This window comes from Scardinius erythrophthalmus, assembly GCF_964197995.2.
Source record: "Scardinius erythrophthalmus genome assembly, chromosome: 6".
Classification (NCBI taxonomy): domain Eukaryota; kingdom Metazoa; phylum Chordata; class Actinopteri; order Cypriniformes; family Leuciscidae; genus Scardinius; species Scardinius erythrophthalmus.
The window spans coordinates 5,233,703-5,260,304 of record NC_138226.1 but is presented as its reverse complement, the minus strand read 5'-3'; the positions used below and the strand labels follow the sequence as shown (position 1 = coordinate 5,260,304).

Here is a 26,602-nt window from a genome sequence, read left to right as displayed (position 1 = left end):
CATGTGCACACGCACTAACCCCCCCACCCCCAAATCATTCTTGTCGGTTATTGGCTGGAGCACTGTTTGTTATGTTTCGTGGTCCAGGCTGGGCCAGTTTGTTTTTGTTGCCGTTTGCTGAGCCTGGGCTGTCTACAGAGACCGCGTTTTTTACATTGTGTTCAGGGGACAGGCAGCTAGCGGATAGTGAGGAGATGTTTGCTGTATGTGACAAAAAATGTTTTGGCCTAAAAAACGCGTGACATCGCTTAGGGCACCTTTAAATTAGTAAAGAAAGAAAAAGGAGAAATTGTGCTGCAGTACGAAGTGAACTTAAATCTCTTGCAGTATTTTTCGTTGTTCTAAATGTTTTGTGTGATGTTGTTTGCAGTGGGTTCAGCGTACAGATGTGACAATCACACAGAGTTTGACTGCAGGACAAACTATCGCTGCATTCCTCTGTGGGCCGTGTGTAATGGACACAACGACTGCAGGGACAACAGCGACGAACAGGACTGCGGTGAGACATCAGACAAACACACAAATCAAAACTCGACTTTTTTATTCACAAACACCAGTGCTTACAACTGATGAACAATTAATGAAATAGTTAAGTAATTGTAATCGTAGTCATATATTAAAATTCGTAGAAAATAAAATTATCAAATATATTTTCATGAGTGAAAAACAAAACCTTATTTTATTCACAAACAGCAGTGCTTACAACAGAAAAAATATATATTTCTTAATAAAAAAAAAAAATTCTCTGCATTTTTTTCTTCTGCTTACTAATCTAGCTTCCTAGCAAGTCTGAGCTGCAAAAAAAAATCCAGTTTTTGGAATATTGCAGTCTAGACAGCAAAAATATATTAAATATTTTTTATGACAAAAAAAAAGTATTTTTAAAGCATTAAATAAATGTAACACTCACTTTTCACAGTCGAATCAACCAGTGGATAGAATCAAGTCCCATCTTACTTTTTTCCCTCTTGTTTGATAAGCTGCTTCACTCAGAAGCTTCAAAAACGCCACGATATAGCAGTAAATTTCGACTGCAATTTCTCTTTTATGCTGACATAAAAAAAATTGTTACAAAAATAACACTAAAATTAAGACCAAGCACTTTATATATAATGTATCATGTAAAATTACTTTGCATTGTCTCCATTATTATCAGTGATGTTATATAATGCTGGGGTGGTGTGTGTTTGTTTGAATTATTCATCCCCTCACACTCCAGCGTATTAGTGAGTGTTAGTTCAGTCTCTCTGTGATGGACGGGCCCTCGGTGACCCCTCCTCCTGTCTGGGGCCACAACTCTGATTTATGTGTGTGTGTGTTAGGTATGTCTGTGTCAGGCACCAATGTGTGTGTGTGTGTGTGTGTGTGTGTGTGCAGTTGTGATTATGTTTGTATTGTTTTATTAAGGATCAATAGGTATATAATATACAGTAAAAACATATATTAATTACCTCAGTTTGTGGAAAAGCACCTGGTGATGAGCTTTGATTCATTTGACTTTCTCATTACCACCTGTGGTTTACTGTAACGTGTATATAAGAGCATAAATATCGTATACTTCAGTAGGTTGGTATTTTAACATTATATCAGTTAAAGAAATATTTTTTTTTGCTGTACATTGTTGCAGATGTGGTGCAACATTTTAGGTTTTACGTATTTAAAACCTAAAATGTTGCACCACATCTGCAGTTTTGTTGTTTTTTACCATAAATTTCACAGATTTTTTGTCAGTGATCTGACTGATGTTCACATAAACACACACATACACACACACACATGTAGCCCTGGTTCTCCTGGGTCTTATCAGCTCCTCCTCGCTCCATTAGTGCCATCCTGCACAGAGAGGAGAGAGAGGAGAGATCGCCCTAATCTGACTGTAAGAATGTGCCGTCCGGGTCAGATGTTCCTACAACTCCTCTACCTTCCTCTCCTCTCGGCCATGTGCATATTTTCAGCCCCATTTCCTCCTCTTCTCTCATTTTCTCTCATTTTCTCTGTAGCAGTAATCATCTAGTCTTCATTAAAGCACAAACCGTTAGGTGTTAAATAAGGTCTTCTTTATCAGACGTGTCTGCTAATTCTGTCAATGAGACTAAGGTCTGTGTGACTGAGTCTCTCCACTTCCGCTCTGTTTAACTTCAACTTGTGTGTTAAAGTTTGTGTGAGCCTGTGTTGTCTGTTGTGTTTGCAGAGGAGTTGACCTGTGAGCCGGCGGGTGATTTCCGCTGTGATAACCACCAGTGTATTCCCCTGCGCTGGCGCTGCGACGGAGACAATGACTGTGGCGACGGATCGGATGAACACAACTGCAGTAAGTAGCAGCTCTGACCTCTCGTGTTCGGTCAGATCAATATAAAAACAGTAGGGATAGTTTGATTGGTAACAAAAGGGATAGTTTACCCAGAATCATTATTTACTCACCCTTGTGTGGTCCAGTGGAATACAAAAGTTGATTTTATTTTATCATTTTTATAAATCCAAAGTGCGCATCCAAAGACTTACACAGTTAAACACAAAATGCCGGTCTTGGCGAGTCACATAAACCAAGTCAGTTATGTTTTAAATGAATGTAAACAGTTGAGAAAGAAAACGCATGTGTAACAGTGTAATGGATCCATGTACCTGCTGCCAAATTATGAGATAATATAAAAAATATATCTATATGGCAGTTTTTCCCCATGGTATCGATGTCAAAATTGTGGCCTGTGAAAATGTTGAGTGGCTAGGAACTTCGGAAAACTTCTAGCCACAGTGGCTGGTGAGCAAAAAAGTTAACGTCAAGCCCTGCTTACCAGAGAAACAGTAACAGTAAAGACATGGAAGAAAAGATTTGATGGGAACAAATTGGAAAGACAGAAAGCGTGGAGGAGACGGCGTGATGGCAGACAAGGTGCTGTGAGGTGTGAAAGGTTGACAAATGGTCAGCGCTAAACCTTTGAGCGGCATGCTGATTTTTTCAGCACTTTCTCCTCCCTGCAGAAGAGCTGTGGGGGGGGGGGGGGTGAACGCGGGTCATTCCCCTGATGAATTCAGCTATGAACTCACCTCCGAAAAATGGTCCTCTTGCTGAAGGGCAAGCCGTAGCTCATCAGATGTAATCCTGAGACAGTGAAGCACAGCCTAATCATCGCCCTCATCTGTGTCAGAGGCTTGTTGTGCTTTACTTAAACGCTTCAGGTCGTGTTTCTGCTGCGCTTTGGCCTTATAAGCACTTAATGAAACATTGCTGTTCACTAGACATACTATATTACTGCGTTATGCCGGAATTATTCTTTTTTGAAGTGCCAGATCTTGGGCCATTACGCAACAACTTTCTTAAACTTTTTACTAACGTTATGAAAACGTTATTTCTGAATGGTCTAAATGTCCAGTTTTAAAGTCTCCCTGTAGTCAATAATTGTATCCCTTAAAGGGATAGTTCAGGATTTTAGACATGAATCTCTATAGCTTCCCCATAAGCAGTGTGGTGCATTGACCATGACTTACCCCCGACAGTGTCCTGTGAGCCGAGCTCCGGTCCAGTTTTGGTCAAGATGAAATTAGTCCGGCAAGTTTGCTGGGGTCACGGCAATAAAGCTTTTTTCTTCTCAAATCAATATGTGTTCAAAAGAGTGATATATTTGCGTCTCTAAAACGTTGTCTATGGAGAGGTCAGACCTCGTAATGGCTTGGCACTATTTTCTCCCCTGTCATAACACTGCGCGCTGCCGCTACCTACAGCCAGCTGCGAGCTGCGCAGGCGCACACCACTTTTTCAGTTGTTCGGCAGTGTTTACAGCAGTGTTTACGTGCTCAGAACAGCTACACGAACGAGCTAACATAGCTACTCACCAAGAGCGATCAGTTTGTACAAGCTTTGTAGAAAATGGTGCGGAATTGTGACTATCCGGACTGTACAAACAAAGATGTGGCGCTTTCTCCTCACACATTTCAAAGATTTCCTGTGGCAGATGTTGCTCTGAGGCGACTTTGGCTCATTGCTCTGGGCTTCAATGTGAACTCCAAACTGGCGAAGATAAAGAAGCTATCCTTTTGATATCCCAAAAGATATCATTTTGGCTGTGTGTCGAAGTCAATGTTGTCATCGTCGCTGCTGTAGTCAGACATGTTATCGTTCTCTTTACGAGCTGTTAACAAAGTGACACGTGCGCGGCTCCCAGGTGGCTGTAGGTAGCGGCAGCGCGCAGTGTTATGACGGGGGAGAAAATAGTGCCAAGCCATTACGAGGTCTGACCTCTCCATAGACAGCGGTTTTGTGACGCAAATATATCACTCTTTTGAACACATATTGATTTGAGAAGAAAAAAGCTTTATTGCCGTGACCCCAGCAAACTTGCCGGACTAATTTCATCTTGACCAAAACTGGACCGGAGCTCGGCTCACAGGACGCTGTCGGGGGTAAGTCATGGTCAATGCACCACACTGCTTATGGGGAAGCTATAGAGATTCATGTCTAAAATCCTGAACTATCCCTTTAAAACTCGTCTTTGATCACCAAAATGACATACTTAAACGTTTTTTCCTTGAATAAAAAATTATTCATGCCTCAAAGGTCCCATATTATGCCCCTTTTCACAAGATGTAAAATAAGTCTCTGATGTCCCCAGAGTGTGTATGTGAAGTTTCAGCTCAAAATACCCAACAGACCATTTTTTACAGCATCTTTAAATTGTCATTTTTTGGGGCTCAGAAAAACGCTCTGTTTTAGTGTGTGCCCTTTAAATGCAAATAAGCTGCTGCTGGACGACCCAGGGGGCGGAGCTTCACGAGCTCGCGCTCAGTCTCTCAGGACAAATTCATCTCACGGAATGATGATAAAATCAGAAACTCTCAGTAACGGTGTTCATTTCGAGTCGGACAATAATGCCTACACAGTCAGAGTGCTGTATAGAGATGAAACAGGTATAGTTTAGTAGTTTAATTACGGTTATTATAACGTATTTGTCATCTGCTTGTAGGCTATGTATCCATTATTTATTAATAGCCTACAAGTCAGCTGTTTCGAACCAGGTCCGAATGATGATCAAACATATACTGATGAGTTTAATAAAGTTTATTGTACATCACACAAAAGATGAAGTGTCAGTTTTACTTCAGAAAATCACCGTAAGAGCTGAGTAAACACAGTAGGTTATAAGAAGTGCGCAATAGCCAGTAGAGTTGAGGGAGCATTCCTGTGGGCGGAGGTTAGTCAAAAAACGGTTCTAGTGACATAATTAAAGAAGGAAGTAGAGGGATGTTGTCACGATCCGCTCAAGAAAGACAGTGAGGAGGATCCAAGTGCAGTTGAGGTGAGGTTTATTAAAAGGGTAATCCAAAGAATGGTCAAAACAGGCAGGGTTCAAAATCCAGTGAAGCAATCCAAAACAGTAAACAATAAACAGGCTCAGGGAACACGGGAAACCAAACGCGGTGTGACAACAACAACGATACACACAGGACATGGAACAAACAGGGCTTTAAATACAGGAACAAACTAGATGACAACGAGAGACAGCTGGAAACAGATAACAAACACCTGTGCAATCACACAGACTGGAATTGTGGGAAAGGTAGTTCCTGTGAATGACACCGTGGGGAAATGAGGACATCTAGTGGATACCAGGGGAACACAACCAGACACTGTGACATAACCCCCCCTCTACGGAGTGGCTCCCAGACACTCCAAGACCAGACACGGAACAAAACAAAAACTCAGGAGGGAGGTGGCAAGGTGGAGGATCAGGGGGAGGGACGGGGGCCAGGTCCATGAAGGGAAACAGAAACAGGGGGTAACAGACTCAAAGGGAGCCAGGGTGACACAGACAGTACATTGGGGAAACAGTGCGAAGCAAACAGTTCATCCGGTGGCCGGGGCGAAGCGAACAGTCCCTCGGGCGGCCGGGGCGAAGCGAACAGTCCCTCGGGCGGCCGGGACGGAGACGACAGTCCCTCGGGCGGCCGGGACGGAGACGACAGTCCATTGGGCGGCCAGGGCGGTGAAGACCCCTCGGGCGGCCAGGGCGGAGAAGACCCCTCAGGCGGCCAGGGCGGAGAAGACCCCTCGGGCGGCCAGGGCGGAGAAGACCCCTCGGGCGGCCAGGGCGGAGAAGACCCCTCGGGCGGCCAGGGCGGAGACTCTCCCTCGGGCGGCCAGGACGGAGACTTTCCCTCGGGCGGCCAGGGCGGAGACATTCCCTCGGGCGGCCAGGGCGGAGACGACCCCTCGGGCGGCCAGGGCGGAGACGACCCCTCGGGCGGCCACGGTGGAGACGACCCCTCGGATGGTGGAACTGGCACCACCGGCTCAAGCACTGGAACTGGCACCACCGGAACTGGCACTGGAACTGGCACCACCGGCTCGGGCACTGGAACTGGCACCACCGGCTCAGGCACTGGAACTGGCACCACCGACTCAAGCACTGGAACTGGCACCACCGGAACTGGCACTGGAACTGGCACCACCGGCTCGGGCACTGGAACTGGCACCACCGGCTCGGGCACTGGAACTGGCACCACCGGCTCAGGCACTGGAACTGGCACCACCGACTCAAGCACTGGAACTGGCACCACCGACTCAAGCACTGGAACTGGCACCACCGGAACTGGCACTGGAACTGGCACCACCGGCTCGGGCACTGGAACTGGCACCACCGGCTCAAGCACTGGAACTGGCACCACCGGAACTGGCACTGGAACTGGCACCACCGGCTCGGGCACTGGAACTGGCACCACCGGCTCAGGCACTGGAACTGGCACCACCGACTCAGGCACTGGAACTGGCACCACCGGCTCGGGCACTGGAACCACCGGCTCAGGCACCATAGGCTCGGGCATTGGAACTGGCACCACCGGCTCAGGCACTGGAACTGGCACCACCGGCTCGGGCACTGGAACTGGCACCACCGGCCCTGGAACAGACACCACCGGTCCAAGCGTGCGCGCAGCCCACACACACCACATGGCTGTGGCCATAATGGCCAGTGTCGCGGTCACTGAGGGCTCAGGAATAGATGTCACCGGCTCTGGAACAGGAACAGACACAGACACAGGAACCGACACAGGAACCGACACAGGAACAGAGACTGGCTCCGACTCAGGAACAGACACTGGCTCCGGCCCAGAGACTGGAACAGACACCACTGGCTTAGGAACTGGAACAGACACAGACACAGGAACAGACACTGGCTCCGGCACAGGAACTGGCACCACTGGAACTGAGACCACCGGCACTGGGACCACCGGCACTGGGACCACCGGCACTGGGACCACCGGAACTGGGACCACTGGATTCGGGACCACCGAAACTGGGACCACCGGAGTTGGGACCACCGGAACAGGCATGGAGGAAGTCTTTCTCCTCCTCCTCCGTCTCGGGATCAGTGGTGAAGGCTCTCCTTTCCGCTGATCGTCATCGGCCATGGTCCTCTCCTCCTCCCAAGTCCTTTGAGCGCATCTGGCGAAGTACTCAAATAAGGAGATTGAAGATCCCTTCTCCTCTCCCTGAGGAAAAACCTCACTCCGCTGAATCCACATATTGGCTGGTTCGTTCTGTCACGATCCGCTCAAGAAAGACAGTGAGGAGGATCCAAGTGCAGTTGAGGTGAGGTTTATTAAAAGGGTAATCCAAAGAATGGTCAAAACAGGCAGGGTTCAAAATCCAGTGAAGCAATCCAAAACAGTAAACAATAAACAGGCTCAGGGAACACGGGAAACCAAACGCGGTGTGACAACAACAACGATACACACAGGACATGGAACAAACAGGGCTTTAAATACAGGAACAAACTAGATGACAACGAGAGACAGCTGGAAACAGATAACAAACACCTGTGCAATCACACAGACTGGAATTGTGGGAAAGGTAGTTCCTGTGAATGACACCGTGGGGAAATGAGGACATCTAGTGGATACCAGGGGAACACAACCAGACACTGTGACAGATGTAGTCCAAACGAGCCGTTCACTGTAGTCAACTTCTGTTAAATAAAATATCTCGCTTGGCATTGAACTTTGAGCTTTATAATTTTACAGATATTATTTATGCTCTAACAGCAACATTACACACTAACTAAATTTGGAAACATGGGATCACGAAGAACAGGATCTCACTTTACTTTTGAATGTCACTTTACACTCTTGCCTCATTAAGTATACATGGTTCTATGAATATGCAAATTAGCCCCGCCTCCACTCCCTCACTCCAGCACAGAGATCCACTCGTTGACGATCACACGTTGTCGTGATTTGTTACACGGTAGTTTGTGACGTCAGCGATTTCAAACCATGTTTTTGAGACTGTCTTTGGTTCACTGTAGCCTGGAAATCCAGACCTAAATCTGAAAGATTAATGGTCTGGCATCGACAAATGAAAATGGGCCAGCTCGAGGGGCGGCGCCAAGCATGCATTTGAAAATCTCATTTCACGCAATTGGATAACACTACGACCAATCACAACAAACCCCATACCCTTAGCTACCGGCGGAGCTAACTGGTAGATTAGACTCTTGCCGTATCGCCGTATATGTTTTAGTCGCCAAAACAGCTAAAACGCCCTTCTTGCAAAGGAACGATTCGAGCGCCAACTTCTGTTCCTCTTTTAGATAAAAAGCCAAGTCTAACTCGTTCATTGTAGCGGCCAAAGCCATTTCAAACAACTGGTGTTCATCCATAGCCATCTTGCCTTCGACGTCACAGCGCTGTCGTCATCGGTTTAGCTCGCCTCTGGCCCACCTGTATCAGATAACCTGATGTGATTGGTGCAGCTCGGATACAAGGGCATAGTTAATGAGCATCATTACTCGACGCCAGAGCAACTCGCTGAGCAAATTTAATTTGTGCTCTCGCGAGAACTCTGAATTTCCAGGGTAGGTTCAGTGCAGTTTTAAAGAGAAACTACTCCGCAATGGTGTCGACTTATGAATTTGCACTTGGTTTGTCTTAAAGCTGATTAAAAACACCACATAGACAAATTAACAACATTAAAAACGTTCACCACAGGGGGACTTTAAAAGCTTTTTACTCGGTTATATGAATGTTAAAGGAACATTCTATGTCTTCATTTTGAAAAACATTACTTTTGAATGTTCTCTGAACATTCTGACAAAATTAGTTGCATTTCAATGCACAAAATTGCTGTATTGTTTGTTCAACAATAATTGTACCACAGTTAAGAGGGTTTTAGGCATTCTTCATGCTTAAGAACGCCCCTTACTTGTGGTAAATCACTGTGACCAACAGCCACTTGGACCTTATTGCTCTAATGGCCTGTCTGCCTTTTATGTATGTTCATGTGTGTCAGACTGACACGCTTCTTATGCGTCCACAGCCCCTCGTCCGTGCACTGAGAGCGAGTACCGCTGCGACAACCTGCACTGCATTCCTGACCGCTGGGTGTGTGACCATGACAACGACTGCGAGGACAACTCTGACGAGAGAGACTGTGGTGAGTGAAAGAAAAGAAGAGACAGCAGAAAGGAAAGGCCATCAAAAGACAGATGGAGAGAGAAAGAGTGTGGCCGTGGCACTAGCCGACATGTTCGACATCATAATACTGTCTTTTTATCACAGATTGATCCTCAGTGGGTGATATCTCAAAGCATTTGTGCGCCTGGATACCTTGTGAATGACTTACAGGAAGTGTGCATAATTCATTCTCCATGGAGGATTGAGAGAGATTGGCTTTATTCTTTGTTGGATGAATGTGTTTCAGAGCTGCGGACCTGTCACCCGGGTTACTTCCAGTGTGGTAGCGGCCACTGCATCTCCGAGCGCTTCAAATGTGACGGCAACGCTGACTGTCTCGACTTCACCGATGAAAGCTCCTGTCGTGAGTGTGCCGCGCTTTTTATCTGTTTTAATTCTGGAAATGCACCTGAGAACAAGACAGCTGTTGATTATATCATAGCGCCCTCTAGAGTCCAAAAGGGTTGTGCATCTGTAACTGTTCCCACTGGTATGGAAACTAGGGAATATCTTGGCCTTAGAAACTCATGGAAATTTTACATTTTGATTAAAGATTACAAACACCAATTTACACAGATGAATCATTCACAATAAGATCAGGAACCTGTTGTGCAGCATCCCTGTGGCTTAAACATTAAGCCATGCCTGGGCCCTGGGTTTGAGTCCAACTGAAGTCAAGTCACCTTTATGTAAATAATTCTAAGTACAACACAGATTGTTTCAAAGCAGGTTCGCAGTAATAAACTCATACTCACCCTCAAAGTTGTCGACGTAGCTCAAAATATATCATTTAAAGCCCTTCTCTTTCTTACTCTTAGGTGTGACAGCTAACTGCCTCACAATATTGTTAACATCATTCACGTTAACCGCTGGAAGTTCTTGTAAACAGCGAGTGTAATTTGCCATTATCTCCACCGAATGTTAGAACGGCTTCTAACTAGGCGGGCTGAGACAAAACGCGGAAATGATCGTGCATAGAGCGTATAGTGTAATTATTCAGCTCAAGTCAGTTCAGTGTTGGTTCAGTTCAGTTCATGAATTATGAAATGAGTTTAATTCAGCTCTAAGTAGCACTACATTTGACAAAAGTGCCGTTATACAGCTCGAGTCAAGTTTTGTTGTCATCTGATATTGTCAGTGCAGTCAATTTAATAATACTATTGAATATTAAGTGTCTTTTCTTTTAAACCCCAACTGAGAAAGCCAGAGACGACTGTGGCAAGGAACCCAAATCAAAAGATGATTGTTTGAATGCAATGTTAGACGCTTTCAAATGCCAAATGCTAAATGTATTATGGAAATTTATGTTGAGTTGTGTGTGTGTGTGTGTGTGTGTGTGTGTGTGTGTGTGTGTGTGTGTGTGTGTGTGTGTGTGTGTGTGTGTGTGTGTGTGTGTGTGTGTGTGTGTGTGTGTGTGTGTGTGTGTGTGTGTGTGTCCACATTTCAGCCGCACGCTACCCGAACAGCACCTACTGTCCACCCTTCCTGTTTGAGTGTAAGAACCACGTGTGTGTGCAGCAGCACTGGATATGTGACGGAGATAATGACTGTGGGGATAATTCAGATGAGGAACTACATCTCTGCTGTGAGAAACACATCTATCTATCTATCTATCTATCTATCTATCTATCCATCTATCTATCTATCTATCTATCTATCTATCTATCTATCTATCTATCTCTCTGTCTGTCTGTCCATCCATCCATCACATTCATCCATCCATCCAATCGATCATATTCATCCATCCATCCAATCGATCACATCCATCCATCCATCCATCCAATCGATCACATCCATCCATCCATCCATCCAATCGATCACATCCATCCATCCATCCATCCATCCATCCAATCGATCACATCCATCCATCCATCCATCCATCCAATCGATCACATCCATCCATCCATCCATCCAATCGATCACATCCATCCATCCATCCATCCAATCGATCACATCCATCCATCCATCCATCCAATCGATCACATCCATCCATCCATCCAATCGATCACATCCATCCATCCATCCAATCGATCTCATCCATCTATCCCTATATAAACCTTGAAGTTTTTAAAGTGCATAAATCCTATCCAACTAGTATATTTCTAGTACAATTTGCGAGTATATCAGCTATATAACCCAGTAAAAGGCAAGTTTTGGCATTTTATATGTAGAACAGTTTTAACATGCACAAACTTCACGTGTCTTGTCTCCTCAGTGGACATCTCATGCGATCCTCCGTTCCGTTTCCGTTGCGATAACACCCGCTGCATCTACAGTCACGAGCTCTGCAACTCTATAGATGACTGCGGTGATGGAACCGACGAGAGGGCGGAGCATTGTGAGTGATGGCCAATCGACAGATATTCACATCATACAGACTAGCATTTATTATGCTGACTATAAGTAATATGTACCCGTTTATACCTTTTAAATTCCCCAAATTCTATTTAAACTGTGTTAAAACACCCTGCTTTGTGTGAATGATTGCTCAGGTGTGACTCCCACACACGGACCCTGCTCTGCAGATGAGTATAAATGTGGAAACGGTCACTGCATCCCTGAGCAGTACGCCTGCGACGACTATGACGACTGCGAAGACCAGACCGATGAGCTTGGCTGCTGTGAGTTTTCTTCATTTACTCACCCTTATGTTGTTTATTATCTTCTTTTTTTGCATGAACAAAAGTGGATGACAATTTATACTAACAAAAAATCTTGTTTTTGTAACGTTTCTTCATCTCTCTTTGTCAGACGACGGCCATGGGCGCTCATGCAGTGAGAATCTGTGTGAGCATAACTGCACAGATTTGTCGTCCAGAGGCTTCATTTGCTCTTGCAGACCTGGATATAAACCTAACCCGGAGGACAAGAACACCTGCGATGGTTTGTGATGTCATCTTAATACTTTCTTTATTAGAAGACCTCAATATTTACAATAAAACAGGCTTATATAGAGGCATTCCGGAAGCCGGCCAGGACAACGGGAACTCCTGCAGGGGTTTCAGCGACTGATCTGTTTCAAAACTCAAATCACAATTCTGTTTTTTTTTATATTCTGTCCTTTTCATGGAATCTTTTCTGTCTGGATGGGAGCAACATAAGAAGCACATGCCGTCCGTGCACAATGCTTAGACACAACGTTATAAGTTAAAAGACTTTAGTACTGAATGCATTCAGTGACTTTTACTTTCAAATTAAATTAAAGGAGTAGTTCACTTTAAAATGAAAATTCTGTCATTATATACTCACCCTCATGTTGTTTTAAACCTGTATGAATTTCTTTCTTCTGCTGAACAGAAAGGAAGACATTTAGAAGAATATCAGTAACCAGGCAGTTTCTGGGTCCCATTGACTTCCATAGTAGGAAAAAAATATACTATGGAAGTCAATGGGACCAGAAACTGTCTGGTTACTGATATTCTTCTAAATGTCTTCCTTTCTGTTCAGCAGAAGAAAGAAATTCACACAGGTTTGAAACAACATGAGGGTGAGTATATGATGACAGAATTTTCATTTTAAAGTGAACTTAAATATTAAAAAAGTGATTTCATTTAATTAATTATTAATAAACAATTTATTTATCCGTAATTTGATGCTTTTCCACACTGATACTATACTGAAATATATTCCAAAGCTAAAACGATTAGATGTAGCTGAACACTTACACAGGTGTTACAATTTTATTTCTAAGATCCATTTCTCAATATTTTGTTCGCTTTTTCAATTTCACGACCATCTAGACAAAAGTGGAAAACTTAAATAATATTCTTCTGTGACGTAAACATGGACCACATAACATGCATTGCATTGAATTCGAAACAGTAGAGAAGTGTCTTTCTTGTTTTGTAAAGAAATTTTACAAAAGAAAACATTGTATGCTACCTGTTGTTAGCAGGTCATTCTTTTATAGTAATATACATGTATAGTAAAGTGTGTTTGCTGGGTGACAACCTTTGCTAGTGTTATGGAAGAATGAGTTGATTCGAGACATATACTGTATGAAGTGGTTTTATTATGAATGTGAAATTAACTGCTGAAAGTTGGTTAGAAGAACTGTGTGAAGGCTCTTGAGAAATGTGTCCTAGCGATTGTTAAAAATACACTGAATGTGTAATGTTGAGTGTTTTGTCCCCATCTGCAGATGTGAACGAGTGTGAGATTTACGGGATGTGCCCTCAGCAGTGCAGGAACACTAAGGGCACTTACGAGTGTTTCTGCGCTGAAGGCTTTCGATCCGTGGGAGAGCAGCCGGGAGTCGAATGCGCCGCTGAGGGTGAGGCCTGCAGTTTTATTATTTCTCTCTGGGATTGATGGGATGGATATCTGCATCTTTCACTTTTGTCATTTGTAGCATTCTATGCATTTGTTTCTGAAACCTAGTGAGCTAGTAACATGGGCGTGTTCCTGAAAGGCTGAGATCTCATGACATGATATTAAAATGTGACAATATTTCTCGTTGAGGTGAAAAGCCGTCTCGTGATATCAGCATGACGGAGTTGAGTTTGTGGCAAAACATTTTACAGTGCTTGCATTATATTGTCCAAATTTAGGAAACAATTCTATAACACACTTCAGTAAGCTTATTGGAAAAAATATAGAAATGTTGATTACAAATATAAATATATCAATATAAATATAATTATTCAGTACTGAAAAATATTGATAACATTTTTGAGAATGACTGAAAATGACTTTTATCCAATATTCGTTGGTTTTAAACATATTTTTATGTTTTTTTAGATTATCGAGGTGTTAGCTTGGCAACCTGCTATTTCCAAACTCCTTAACTGTCACCTGCCCGTATACGGGCAACCTAAATTTACTACACTACATTACTATTAAATCCTAATCTATTTGTGACAAACTGTATATCGTTGGAAAGGTCTAAGACTCCTTAATAGATATTTCAGCATTGTTTTTTGTTACAATTTATGCCAGAACAGTAATAGATGAATTTAAGAGCGCACCTCAAAAAATCTACATCATAACAGGCGTTTCTGGCGTTTGTCACAAAAGTCGACGCACACACTTTTAATAATTTAAACTTTGGTTTTCATGCTTAAAGTTCATAATAAAACATTTAATCTAGTATTTGTCAATAAAAAAAATATATAAAATAATATTATCCTCTAAAAAGTATAATATACATATTATCCTCTAAAATATAATATTATATTTTTTATTGCCTTTTTTATTACATCACATATTTTAGTAGTTATCATAAATTAGGTATCATTTGAAAGCTTACGGTCTCAGAATTCATCCGGTGAAAACTGTTTTGAAATTGGACATTATGTTACCATAGAAACGGTGCTCTAAATTATTTTATCAGGCTCTTCCCCTTTTGGGCGTTGTCATGCTTCATAATTTATGATCAAAATATTTTCTAATCTTGACAAAACACATATTGTCAGAAAGGTCTGAGTCTCAAGGTTGCATATTTTGTGACAGAAGTGTTTTTTGGACAGAAATGTTTTAATTTGTTATGGTAGAATGCATACAGTTAAATTCAATGGAATTCAATGACAATGATGCACATTTGTGAGTTGCTGCATGTAGAGTGTTTCAAATTGTTGAAAATCATCAAAGCGTCAATCATTTCAGGTAGGCTGCTGCCTTAAGGTGCAGTGCAGTCACATGAGCAAAAATTTTAACTACATTTTGCAGGAAAAATGGTCAATTGTCTAATGTCGATCCACCATATTCTTAATGTAAGAGTGGATGTGGCCATTTGTAACTTGAATTTGACTTCCAGTGTCATTCGTTTCCAGTTATTTTAGCTGTACAAAACCAATACGTTATACTGCTTGATATTGCAAACTGGTATTTGCTATCATACTATTTTAATTAATTATCGTGATCATAAACAGATAGGCTGTGACGTCCTAATTCAGTGTGTCCCTTTCTCACTCTCCTGTTGTTTCTTTCGTTTTCTGTTTCTTTTTTCCTCAGGAAATCCTCCCGTGTTGCTATTGCCTGATAACGTGCGCATCCGTCGCTTTAATCTCTCGTCTGCACAGTACTCTGATTATGTGGATAATGCAGAGCACATTCAGGCACTGGACTACCTGTGGGACCCAGAAGGCCTCGGTCTCAGTAAGGCACTATTCACGACTCGAGATATCCCACCGAATATCCCATATATGTTTTGATGCAGATGCAGCACAAGGAAGCATAATTTACAGCACAATAAAACAGGAATACAATTATATCTCTATAGAGAAATACACTTTTTTTCTGATTGCGAATCATCTTGGTGCTTATTAGTTTGTGACTTTGTGAAATCTTTATTGAAGAATGTTTTGAAATTCCTACCATACCGTCCTAAGTTCCTGAAAACATGATCACTGTTGAACTGTATTATCTTCTTGTTTCTATAATCAGGTTTATGAATGCAAACTGAAGCATAATGATTTTCAGGTATAGTGTACTGGACAGTGTTGGGACGAGGCTCTGAGTTCGGCTCGATCAAGAGGGCGTATATGACCACGTTTGATGACCATGGAAATAATCCTGTAAAAGAGGTGGACCTGGACCTCAGATACATCTCCAGTCCTGATGGCATCGCTGTGGACTGGATTGGAGGGTTTGTGCACTGCTTTTCTAAACTTTACTTTACTTGAGGTCTGATGCAAACAGTTCCAGAAAAATAAATATCTATCTGCTATGCTTTTTGTCATTTCCGTTATATGTAGCCATATTTACTGGACGGATGCTGGGACTAATAGAATCGAAGTGGCTAAACTGGATGGACGTTACAGAAAGTGGTTAATTTACACTCATCTTGATCAGCCGGCTGCTATTGTGGTCAACCCTGGTCTAGGGTAAGAACATGAATATATAACTGCCCACTTGGGATTGAAAAATTCAGTGGGCAGTCTTGAGAGATGCATGGTTATGAAAATCCTGCACTGCGAAAAATAATTTTCTTACTTTGTATTTTTGTCCTTTTTCCAGTACAACTATCTCAACATTCTTACATCAAGATACATTTACTTGAGATGCAAAATGACATAAGATGAAAAGTCTTGTTTCTGAAAAACTTATCAAAATGAATTGATTTATGCTTAAAACAAGAACAAATATATGCCAATGGGATAAAATAAAAGCTTAATTCAAAGGGAAAAAAATGTTTTTTTCTTCCCCTTTTTATCTTATGTTATGTTTGCAATCTTGATTTAAGAATTTTTCAGATATTTATACAGGAAAACAAGACAAAAATACTGATGAAAAACGTATTTTTTTTGCTGTGTGGAAATATCTGGCAATTTTTTAATTGTGATTTTCAGGTCTGGAGAAGCCATGGGAATTAAATAAACAAAAATATATTTTAAGTTATGTTGAAGAAATGTTTTTGGCTAGATATTGCTCTTATGTAGAGATTTGTACAGTATGTGAATCTTTCTTTTTGTACCGATTCTTTTCTATGAATAGTCAAATCACTTCTCAATTTGGAGTGTTTTGTTAGTGAACTGGTCTGAAACAGTGTGGAGGAAACATTGAAAATATATTGATCATCACTCTTAAAAATAAAAGGTTCTTTATTGGCATTAATTGGTTTCAGGAACAACTTTTATTGGGCCTATTCACAGACCAACGCGGACAGTCACCAGATTACAGTACCTCACTTCTCAGACATGTTTAATCACTGAAAACTTGCTCCAAAAGACACACTGATCCGAAAAATTATCTGTTGCCGTCTGTCGGTTTGAATTGGCTTTAACATCCATGAAACCTTTCCGTTTCACAAAAGGTTATTTATAGTGGAAAAAGGTTCTTCAGATTTTTTAAATGTTCACAATAAGATTTTTTTTTTTTAAAGAACTGTTCACTAAAAGGTTCTGGTTCTTCTATGGCATCGCTGCGAAAACTCCCTTTTGGACTTTTATTTTTAAGAGTGTAAGCTGTGGGAGCCTTGATCGTTCAGAACTCATGCTGTGCTGTTGTTGTCATTAATGAGCATCATTTTGTGCATGTATATATTATAGGAAGATGTTCTGGACTGACTGGGGCAGAAAGCCCAAGATTGAGGTGGCGTGGATGGATGGGCAGCACAGAGAGGTGCTGTTAGATGAAGATCTGGGCTGGCCTACTGGTTTAGCTTTGGACTACCTGAATGAAAACCGGATCTACTGGTGTGACTCAAAAGAGAACATCATCGAGTCCATGAAAGTGGATGGAACAGACCGGCAAATTATCATATCAGGAGGTGAGACACTGGAGCATACGACCGGGAACATCTCAAACCTTTGAATGGCCGTCGTTCACACGTTTGTTTTCATTGCAGACATCGGGCATCCCTACAGTCTGGATGTGTTCGAGGGCCATGTGTACTGGACGACTAAAGAAAAGGGAGAAGTGTGGAAAAAAGATAAGTTTGGGAAAGGAGACAAGGTGAAGGTGTTGACCATAAACCCCTGGCTGACTCAAGTACGCATCTACCAACAGCACCGACACAACCACTCAGGTGAGACAACAACTTATAAAAAGAAACATATTTCAACAATATATGATCACAATCCACATTAGATCACAATTGGAAGTTATTGCAAACACTCGTTGGTGGTTTAAAGTGAGTTTTGAGGAAAAGCATAGAAAAAAGCTTAAAATAGAAAAAGATTAGGTCTCATACCCAGCAAAGGTGTGAAAGTTTTGTCGAGTGACAACAATAGAAACATGAATGAGGAAATTTGACACACCAGACATAGACAATAGACTGCAAGGGAACTTACAGGGGGCAATAATATAAAAACACACATGACATGGTCTGTGAAAATGTTTTATAAAATTCATATTTTTAGAGATAACATCATCAGAATTGAAATGAAGCATGACCACACTTGTGGCTTCTGCCTCATTGTATTTCTAAGTTTCTACTCTACAACCACATGCATTTTTTTATACGTTTAAAATATATATTGTTCATATTTTTATTTTATGTTTGAGATTATATATCGCCACATTAATAACAGTCAAGAGTAATTCTGAGTCTTGAACTATAAACTCTCAAGTGTTGGCTTTCTAATTATGTTAGTTAAGTGTCTATTCAGAATGACTTATGAGCAGCAACCTTTTTATTTTGGGTATGTCATTAATGCCTCCCTTGCAAAAATCGGGGGTGCAGAGAAAGGGGTTAAGCAGCCCTTATATTTAAATACAATACCACATTGTGCTGAAGGACTGTTCCTAGCTAATAACATGGTATCTTATATCCTAGTATGAACAGTAAACTGTATATCACAATATAGTTGTTTTTGCTGGAAATTTGAAACATTGTTTCTATTTGATAAATTCTTGTGTTAAAACCTATATTTGCATAATGAATTGAATGAAATACTTAACAAATGAAAGGTACTCATTTATCTTATTTTCTCCTTTTTATGAATTTTGATGGAATAATATGATAAAGAATAGATCTGACATTATTTATTGCCTAATTTAAAAGCAAAAAAGGCTTAAACCTAATACTAGTAAATTGATAGTTACAAACCTTAAATATAGGCACATCTTAGGTGAATTATTCAAAGTACTGGTGGGTAAATTTTCTGTGCCGGAATAAATCATTGCTTTCTCTTGCAGTGCTCAACCCCTGTCAGGATGCCTGCAGTCACCTGTGTTTGCTGCGGCCGGGTGGATACACCTGTGCCTGTCCGGAGGGAACCACGCTCCTCTCCTTCAACAAGAATGAATGTGATGCCGGTAAGAGATGCAGATGCACAGATGCCCACTGCTGTTTGTTTGTGAGATCATCAGATCACGTCCCATCAATCCTTTTCATAGCGTACATGCATGTGCTGCATCGAATACTGCATGATTTCATTATTGCCATGTGTGTGTTTGACTTGTTGTGATGTGATTATATTGTGGTTGTGTTGCATTATCATGTCATGCCTGGCCTTCGCACCTGCAGCCATTGAGGCAGAGGTGTCCATGCCGCTTGCATGCAGATGCATGAACGGAGGAACATGCTTCACTGATGAGGGAGGCCTGCCCAAGTGCAAGTGAGTGTGACCGCTAGTCAAGGAGTATCTTATGCTCACCAAGACTGCATTTATTTGATCCAAAATTAATATTATTTTCAATAGATATACTGTAATATTTTAATATCGATATATTTTATTTATATAATTTATAAACAGTATATGTGAGCCTGGGTCACAAAACCAGTCATTAGTCGCACGGGTATATTTGTGGCAATAGCCAACAATACATTGTACGGGTCAAAATTATCCATTTTTCTTTTATGCCAAAAATTTGCTAAATATATTAAGTAAAGATCATGTTCCATGAAGATATTTTGTAAATTTCCTAGCGTAAATATATAAAGCATTTATTTTTGTTAGTGAATGCAGCACAATCGTGAACATAAATGGACAACTTTAAAGGCGATTTTCTCAATGTTTCGATTTTTTTGCACCCTCAGATTCCAGATTTTCAAAAGCTTATTTATTCAGCTTTCAGGCGATACTCCAGGGTCACATATAAACATTTCTGCTTTTTCAATGCCTTTTATCTATTTTTATATATATATATATATATATATATATATATATATATATATATATATATATATATATATATAATTTATCATACTCAAAACCTCTATATTTTGTGATGAATAACTGCTGCAAAATTTCATATGAAAATATATAATTTAAATATTTGTAAAAGTATTAAATTTAAATAAAAAAAGTTTAAGAAAAATACAATTTATTAAACTAAGCTGTTAAAACGACTCTGAACTGTTGCAACATTTGAACACATGAACGCATGGCTGTGGTCATGAAATTCTAAACTGTTTCTGACATTTTGTCTGGAAAAAAACTATTAACCATACAAATGTACACAAGGTAAAAAATTCTTTGGCCCCTTTAAGGACATGGAATAGGAAAATAATTATTTTAATTCCTTTTTTAGAATGAAACTGGTGAAATGCAGTAAGTCTCAAATAGTAGCAAGAGAAGTGATTTTTCCAAAGCGATTAGAAATGAACTGTGGAGTGTCTCTAACAGGTCCGTGTTTTTTCTCCTCAGGTGTCCATACGGTTACTCAGGGAGTTACTGTGAGATGGGGAAGTCTAGAGGTGCTCCTGCTGGGACAGGTAAACAAACTCTTACTTGTTAATTAGTGAAGTATAAGTGTTGAGTAGGCACCTTTACTCACAGTTTTTAACATGTGATGCTGTTATTTATCAACTCTGATTTCTCTAATAAGCTCGTTCAGCAGCTTTACTCATTCCCAGCGAAGGATCATGTTCATTTGAAATGAAGTGTAATGAGACTGCACTAATATATCTTACATATTGTGTGTGTTTGTAGCCGTGACCGTCCTGTTAGCAGTGGTTATTATTCTGATTACTGGAGCTCTGGTTGTGGGACTTTTCCTCAACTACAGGCGCACCGGCTCTCTCATCCCGTCAATGCCTAAACTACCGAGGTACAACACAAACACTCAAATACATACAGTAGAAACATATTTAAACACTTAAGCCACACTTAAAAACACATGACTTCTCTTTAACCAACCGGTCTCGAGGTGCTTTTAGTGGATGTATGAACAGTACATCTATTGTGAATTTTGGAGGGAATTTTTTTGCCGTTTTATTTATTTATTATTTTTGGAGTTGAAAAATCACCAAGGCTGCCTTTATTTTATCAAAAATACAGTAAAACAGTAATATTGTTTTCTATTTTAATAAAAAAAATACATTTACATTTATGCATTTGGCAGACGTTGCATTTTTTTTCAGGATTCTTCGTTGAATAGAAAGTATTTATTTAAAATAGAAATCTTTTGTAACATTATATATCTTTATTGTCACTTTTCTTGAATTTAATACATTCTAGCTGAATAAAAGCAATAATATATTTTTCCAATGGTATACATGTTGATAGTGATTTTTTAATATCAAACCGATAACTTTAAGTCAAGTCAAGTCAAGTATATTTGTATAGCGCTTTTCACAATACAGATTGTATCAAAGCAGCTTCACAGTATTAAATTAAAATAATACAACAAGGTTTGTTTCTAGTGAAATTTATTGATTGATAAAATTAAATTAAATATTCCCAAAATATCTCCAAAATATCCCCAACTTATTAACTTTGTTAACTTTACTAATAGCTTGTCACTGTTATACAACATCCAAATTGTTAAATATTTGTTGGTTGCCGCCTATTTGAATGAATCTACTGTAGAGTTAATTCATATTGAATATTCATGATATAATATTTGCAAAGACTTTGCTGGTGTTATCAAATGATATCAATGTTGCACTGCTTTTAATGTGCTTTTTATTTGGCTATGAAGTGTCCATGTCATTAGACTAAAATTAAGATCTTTCTAAGATCTTTAAGAAGGTCTCTGATTTAAACTTGAGCAGTGAAAACACTGTACAAGTTGGTTTAATTTCCTGTGAAATCATTAAAGGAATAGTTAACTTTAAAATGAAAATTCTGTCATAATTTACTCACCCTGAAGTTGTTTCAAACCTGTATGAATATCTTGCTTTTGTTGAACAGAAAAGAAGATATTTTGAAGAATGTCGGTATCCAAACAGTTGATGGACCCCATTGACTTCCATAGTATTTTTTTCCTAAAATGGCGTCCATCAACTGTTTGGTTGATGACAGAATTTTCATTTGTAAGTGAACTATTCCTTTAATATGGATCGATTCAAAACTTTTACAATTAATTTACTTTATCGCTCAAAAAGTTTCAGAAGTCCCCTTGTGGAATCTGTCATGTAAAATGTTTAGTAAAATGATATGTCAGTAAATATATGTATTGTTATACTGATGCATATAAATGAAAAATGTTTAAAAACTCTTCCATGTGTTGTTAGTGTTTATTTCTAATTATTATTCCAGTTATTTAGATATCATGTACCAATTATTTCTCCACTGTTTCTCTTAGTCTGAGCAGCCTGGTGAAGTCGGGGGACACAGGAAATGGAGTGTCGTTTCATTCGGGTGACAATGTCACGATGGACCTGGAGCCTCAGACTCTGGGGGTGTCGTTCATCGACAGGGCCATGCAGCTGGTAAATCTGGCCTTTTTAACAGTAACTTGTGTCTCCTGAATTGTTAAGTGCACTCAGCACATTTTTCCTGACTAATCTATGAGGCGTAAAATCCCCGTTCGACCTTTTGACTTTGACCCTAGTGTTAATATTACATAATTTCCAGGATTTCTAAGTGCACTAGTTTCTCACTGGATTTCGCTGTATCATTAATCACACTAAAAAAAAAAACTTTTGGCTAATAAAGATCCTGTTAAAAGTAGTGGTCGACTGATATATCTAGTTTAGTCATGAAACGCTAGAGGGCTTAGGCTGATAGGTCTGCTAGCAATCCCATCATTACCGCATGGCACAAGCTGATTGGCCTCTGCTGATCCTGCAGCCAATGAGATTGCTTGCTCAACATTTAAATAGTCTGGTTCAGTGTTTGCTGTAAACTAGTCCTGCAACCCCTAGCGAACCGCTGAACCCCTCCACCTCCCCCAGCTCCACCTGCCTAGATCTGCTTCAGGATTGTATGTCTATTAATGCAGTAGCAGAATGTCTTACATGCTCACAACAGCGTGTCTGTGTATCTATTAGCCGTAGCAAGTACATATTTTGATCTATAGCAGCAGCAAATCTAGTCCGCCAAGACCAAACACATCATCACTGCCATATTGAATAACATTCAGAAACTATTCCGAGAGCTGTCATGATTAAAATGAGCTTTTCAAACGAGTTGATGTTAATTACATGAACTTTTACACTTCTGTTTAAAAGTTTGGGGTCAGTAATATGTTTTAAAAAAAAGTAATTAATACTTTTATTCAGCAAGGATGCATTAAATTTATCAAAAGTCACAGTTATGATTTCTTTAAGATTCCTGGTGAGCATAAGACACTTGTTTCAAAAACATTGACCCCAAACTTTTAAAAGGCAAACAACTTCTGTTTAGTGCCAAGTAGACATGGTAATCTGACAAAGTGCCCAGATATTGGTGGATTTAACTCACCTGACTGGTATTGGTCTGTAGCCAGCTGTGGGTCGTAGCATTGGAAAAATAACAACTACTAAAGATATTAAAGGAAGGCATTTTCTTTGTGTCTGATCTGGAATCTGTTTTTTATTATTAGGATGAGAATTTTGCAGACTCTGGGAGGCAGCCAATCACATTTGAGAATCCTCTGTACTCAACTGCAGCCGGCCCATCCAGCGACCCTGCAGTAATACATGCTACACAGGTATATCTACTACTCGAACGCCTTTCATAACCTTCTAGACACTTCTGCAGTATAAATCGAACATTTCAATTCTGAGCAGGGTCTTTAGTTTTGTGTTTCTGTGCTTCATACAGGTCACTGTGAACGTCAGTGGTGACCAAGTGGAGAATAACTTCTCAAACCCCGCGTACCACACTCGTCAACATGCAGTGGAAGTGAAGAGCGAACCCGCAGAGGAAACGACCACTCAGGTTAGGACATCTGAACGTTTGTCTTCAGTTTTTTCCACTACACATGCTAGCAGTGAATAGCTACATGGCTAATAGCGATTAGCTAAGTAAATCCTAACTAATTATTAAAACATGATAAAATGTGTTAGCATCATGATAACAACATGCTTAATTAATGCTCAATGCTCAATAAATGATGTTAGCATCTCCTAGCTACCTAAACATGCTAAGAACATGTCAAAAACATGTTAACACATGCTAGCAACATCTAGTGAAGCATTAAAACATGTTAGCATCATATTAACTGTTAGCATTATGCTAACAACATGTCATGTTAGCATCACGCTAGTAACAAGCCTAATGTGTTAGCATCATGTTAAACAACACCCATACTCCTCTTAGGATATCATAGAGAAGTGGGTGAGCTTTTTTTAGCTCGAGCCAGTGTAGTTGCGCACGGCAATCCCCACTTAGATTCTCTTCAGAAAATGTACATGTCTAGTTTCCTGTTGATTTTCCATCACGTAACCATGTTTTATTTGTATTTTATTACTCAGGAGTCCAAATGGAGTTTCTTTAAAAGAAAACTGAAGCCAAGCACAACGTTTGAAAACCCTACTTATTCAGAGGTGAGCAACAAGACAAAGGAAACTTCAAATAGTATATATGATTGTTTTTATAGCAGAACACTGAATGTACATTGACCACATTTATATATGCACATTAAAATTGAGATTTGTGACGTTATTGGAATTTTGGAATTTAGTCATATTCTGACTATGTAAACATTTATTTATAATTTCACTTGTCCAATAGTAATAATGAGTAAAACAAGAAACAGCTAGCCAAGGAAGCACAAATATTACATTTGCATTTTGTCATTAAGCAGACACATTTTAGCGACTTACAATTAAAGAAAATCACAAGCAATTAGTCAAAGAGATAGGAGCTGCTCTTGCATGACTGAAATAGCTACCCGAGAGGCGTTTCAAAGGGGACTTGCCTTAAAGGGTTAGTTCACCCAAAAATGAAAATTATGTCATTAATGACTCACCCTCATGTCGTTCCAAGCCGTAAGACCTCCGTTCATCTTCGGAACACAGTTTAAGATATTTTAGATTTAGTCCGAGAGCTTTCTGTTCCTCCATTGAAAGTCAATGGACGGCATACTGTTCACGTCCAGAAAGGCAATACAGACATCATCAAAGTAGTCCATGTGACATCAGTGGCTCAATCTTAAGTTTATCAAGCGGCGAGAATACTTTTTGTGCGCAAAAAGTAAACAAAAATAACGACTTTATGCCACTATTCATTTCCTTCTCTCTGGGCCTCGAGCTATTTCACATAGTGTTTCAGCGTAGCGCGTCTGTGTTGTACGTCATACGTAGGCTCACTATTGGCCGACGCTGGTCATGTGTGATGCGTGTGACGTACAACACAGACGCGCTGCACAAAAACATGTGAACTCACTCGAGGCCCAGAGAGAAGAAAATGAATAGTGGAATAAAGTCGTTATTTTTGTTTACTTTTTGCGCACAAAAAGTATTCTCGTCGCTTGATAAACTTAAGATTGACTAATCCTTAAAAGAGACTTTGGTTTTAAGCAGAATATGGGTGTTAATCTGAGAATTTTGAAAGTTGACATGGTCTTTGCTCTCTCACGTGTCAGATGCAGGACGAGCCGACATCTGGAGCTGTAGACGCCAGCTCTTCATCACAGCCGTCTCCTTTCGTTCCACCTCCCAAACCCCAGAAGCGAGAGAAACTCAGCGCCTATTCACCAACAGAGGACACCTTCAGAGACACGGCCAACCTGGTTAAAGAGGACAGTGAAATATGACCAACACACATGGGAAATAATACAAAGAAACACTCCCTTTGCACAGAATCTATTTTTATATGCAGCCTGCATACAACAGAAATCAATTTAAGATTATTTTTGACAAAAAAAAAGTATAGATGAGAATAGATATGTTTGTATAGCCTACAGAAAAGACACTTTGCCTTCTGATACTTTGTATGCCAATTCATGTTGTATGATTCTTTTTTTTATTATTATTGTGATGTCATATTTGTATATCTTTGCACTGATGCTGCTGAAGGAGAATGTTATGAATATTTTGTACATTTGTAAATTGAAAAGATTTTGTTTGATAATATCCTCTGGTCAGACATTATTTTGAAATAGATTATTACTTATTCCTGGAGATTCACACACAAAACACACACACATATGCCAATGTTACTGAGTAAAGTGCTTCGAGAGCCGTCTGAGACTTTGCCGTTTGATATGATTATGCATATGCATCACTTATGTAGATATACCTCACTCATTTGTGGAGCGGCCAGATTCAAGAGAGAGCAAAACACCAGTTTGTCTGAAATATCAGATCTACCGAGTGCAATTAAAGGAATAGTTCACCCAGAAAAAAAAAAAAAAAAAAATCTGTCATTATTTACTCAACTTTAAGATGTTCTCTTTGTCAGGCTCCAAAAACAACCATAAAACTAGTACATGTTACTTGTGCTTTGTGAGGGGGACTACCACTGAATATATGATAAAGAGCGGTGTGAAGTTTCCTTATGAAATTATTTTCCATAATATAACATAAAATGGGTTTCCAGAGACATCAGGGTGAGTGAATAATGGCAGAAATGAAACTCTAAATACTGTGCGAGACTCATTAAAGAAAGTGAAAATATCA

General features: G+C 40.2%; 1 protein-coding gene across 1 annotated transcript in view; it reads left to right on the top strand.

Annotated features, from left to right (window-relative positions):
- The window catches only part of lrp2a (low density lipoprotein receptor-related protein 2a), a gene marked incomplete at its 5' end in the record, with an annotated part of 103,155 nt that extends 76,832 nt beyond the window's left edge, over nt 1-26,323 (top strand). The window contains 23 exons of the mRNA XM_081367703.1: nt 371-499; nt 2,192-2,311; nt 9,308-9,424; nt 9,692-9,808; nt 10,892-11,029; nt 11,660-11,782; nt 11,937-12,065; nt 12,196-12,327; nt 13,586-13,717; nt 15,397-15,540; nt 15,865-16,030; nt 16,140-16,268; nt 17,433-17,653; nt 17,732-17,911; nt 19,024-19,143; nt 19,355-19,445; nt 20,478-20,545; nt 20,763-20,880; nt 22,360-22,486; nt 23,581-23,688; nt 23,802-23,918; nt 24,455-24,526; nt 25,567-26,323. Of these exons, the coding sequence (XP_081223829.1) occupies nt 371-499; nt 2,192-2,311; nt 9,308-9,424; nt 9,692-9,808; nt 10,892-11,029; nt 11,660-11,782; nt 11,937-12,065; nt 12,196-12,327; nt 13,586-13,717; nt 15,397-15,540; nt 15,865-16,030; nt 16,140-16,268; nt 17,433-17,653; nt 17,732-17,911; nt 19,024-19,143; nt 19,355-19,445; nt 20,478-20,545; nt 20,763-20,880; nt 22,360-22,486; nt 23,581-23,688; nt 23,802-23,918; nt 24,455-24,526; nt 25,567-25,737 (2,969 nt within the window). The 3' untranslated portion in view covers nt 25,738-26,323. The remainder of the gene's footprint in view (nt 1-370; nt 500-2,191; nt 2,312-9,307; nt 9,425-9,691; nt 9,809-10,891; nt 11,030-11,659; nt 11,783-11,936; nt 12,066-12,195; nt 12,328-13,585; nt 13,718-15,396; nt 15,541-15,864; nt 16,031-16,139; nt 16,269-17,432; nt 17,654-17,731; nt 17,912-19,023; nt 19,144-19,354; nt 19,446-20,477; nt 20,546-20,762; nt 20,881-22,359; nt 22,487-23,580; nt 23,689-23,801; nt 23,919-24,454; nt 24,527-25,566) is intronic.
- Between the last annotated feature and the right edge of the window lie 279 nt (nt 26,324-26,602).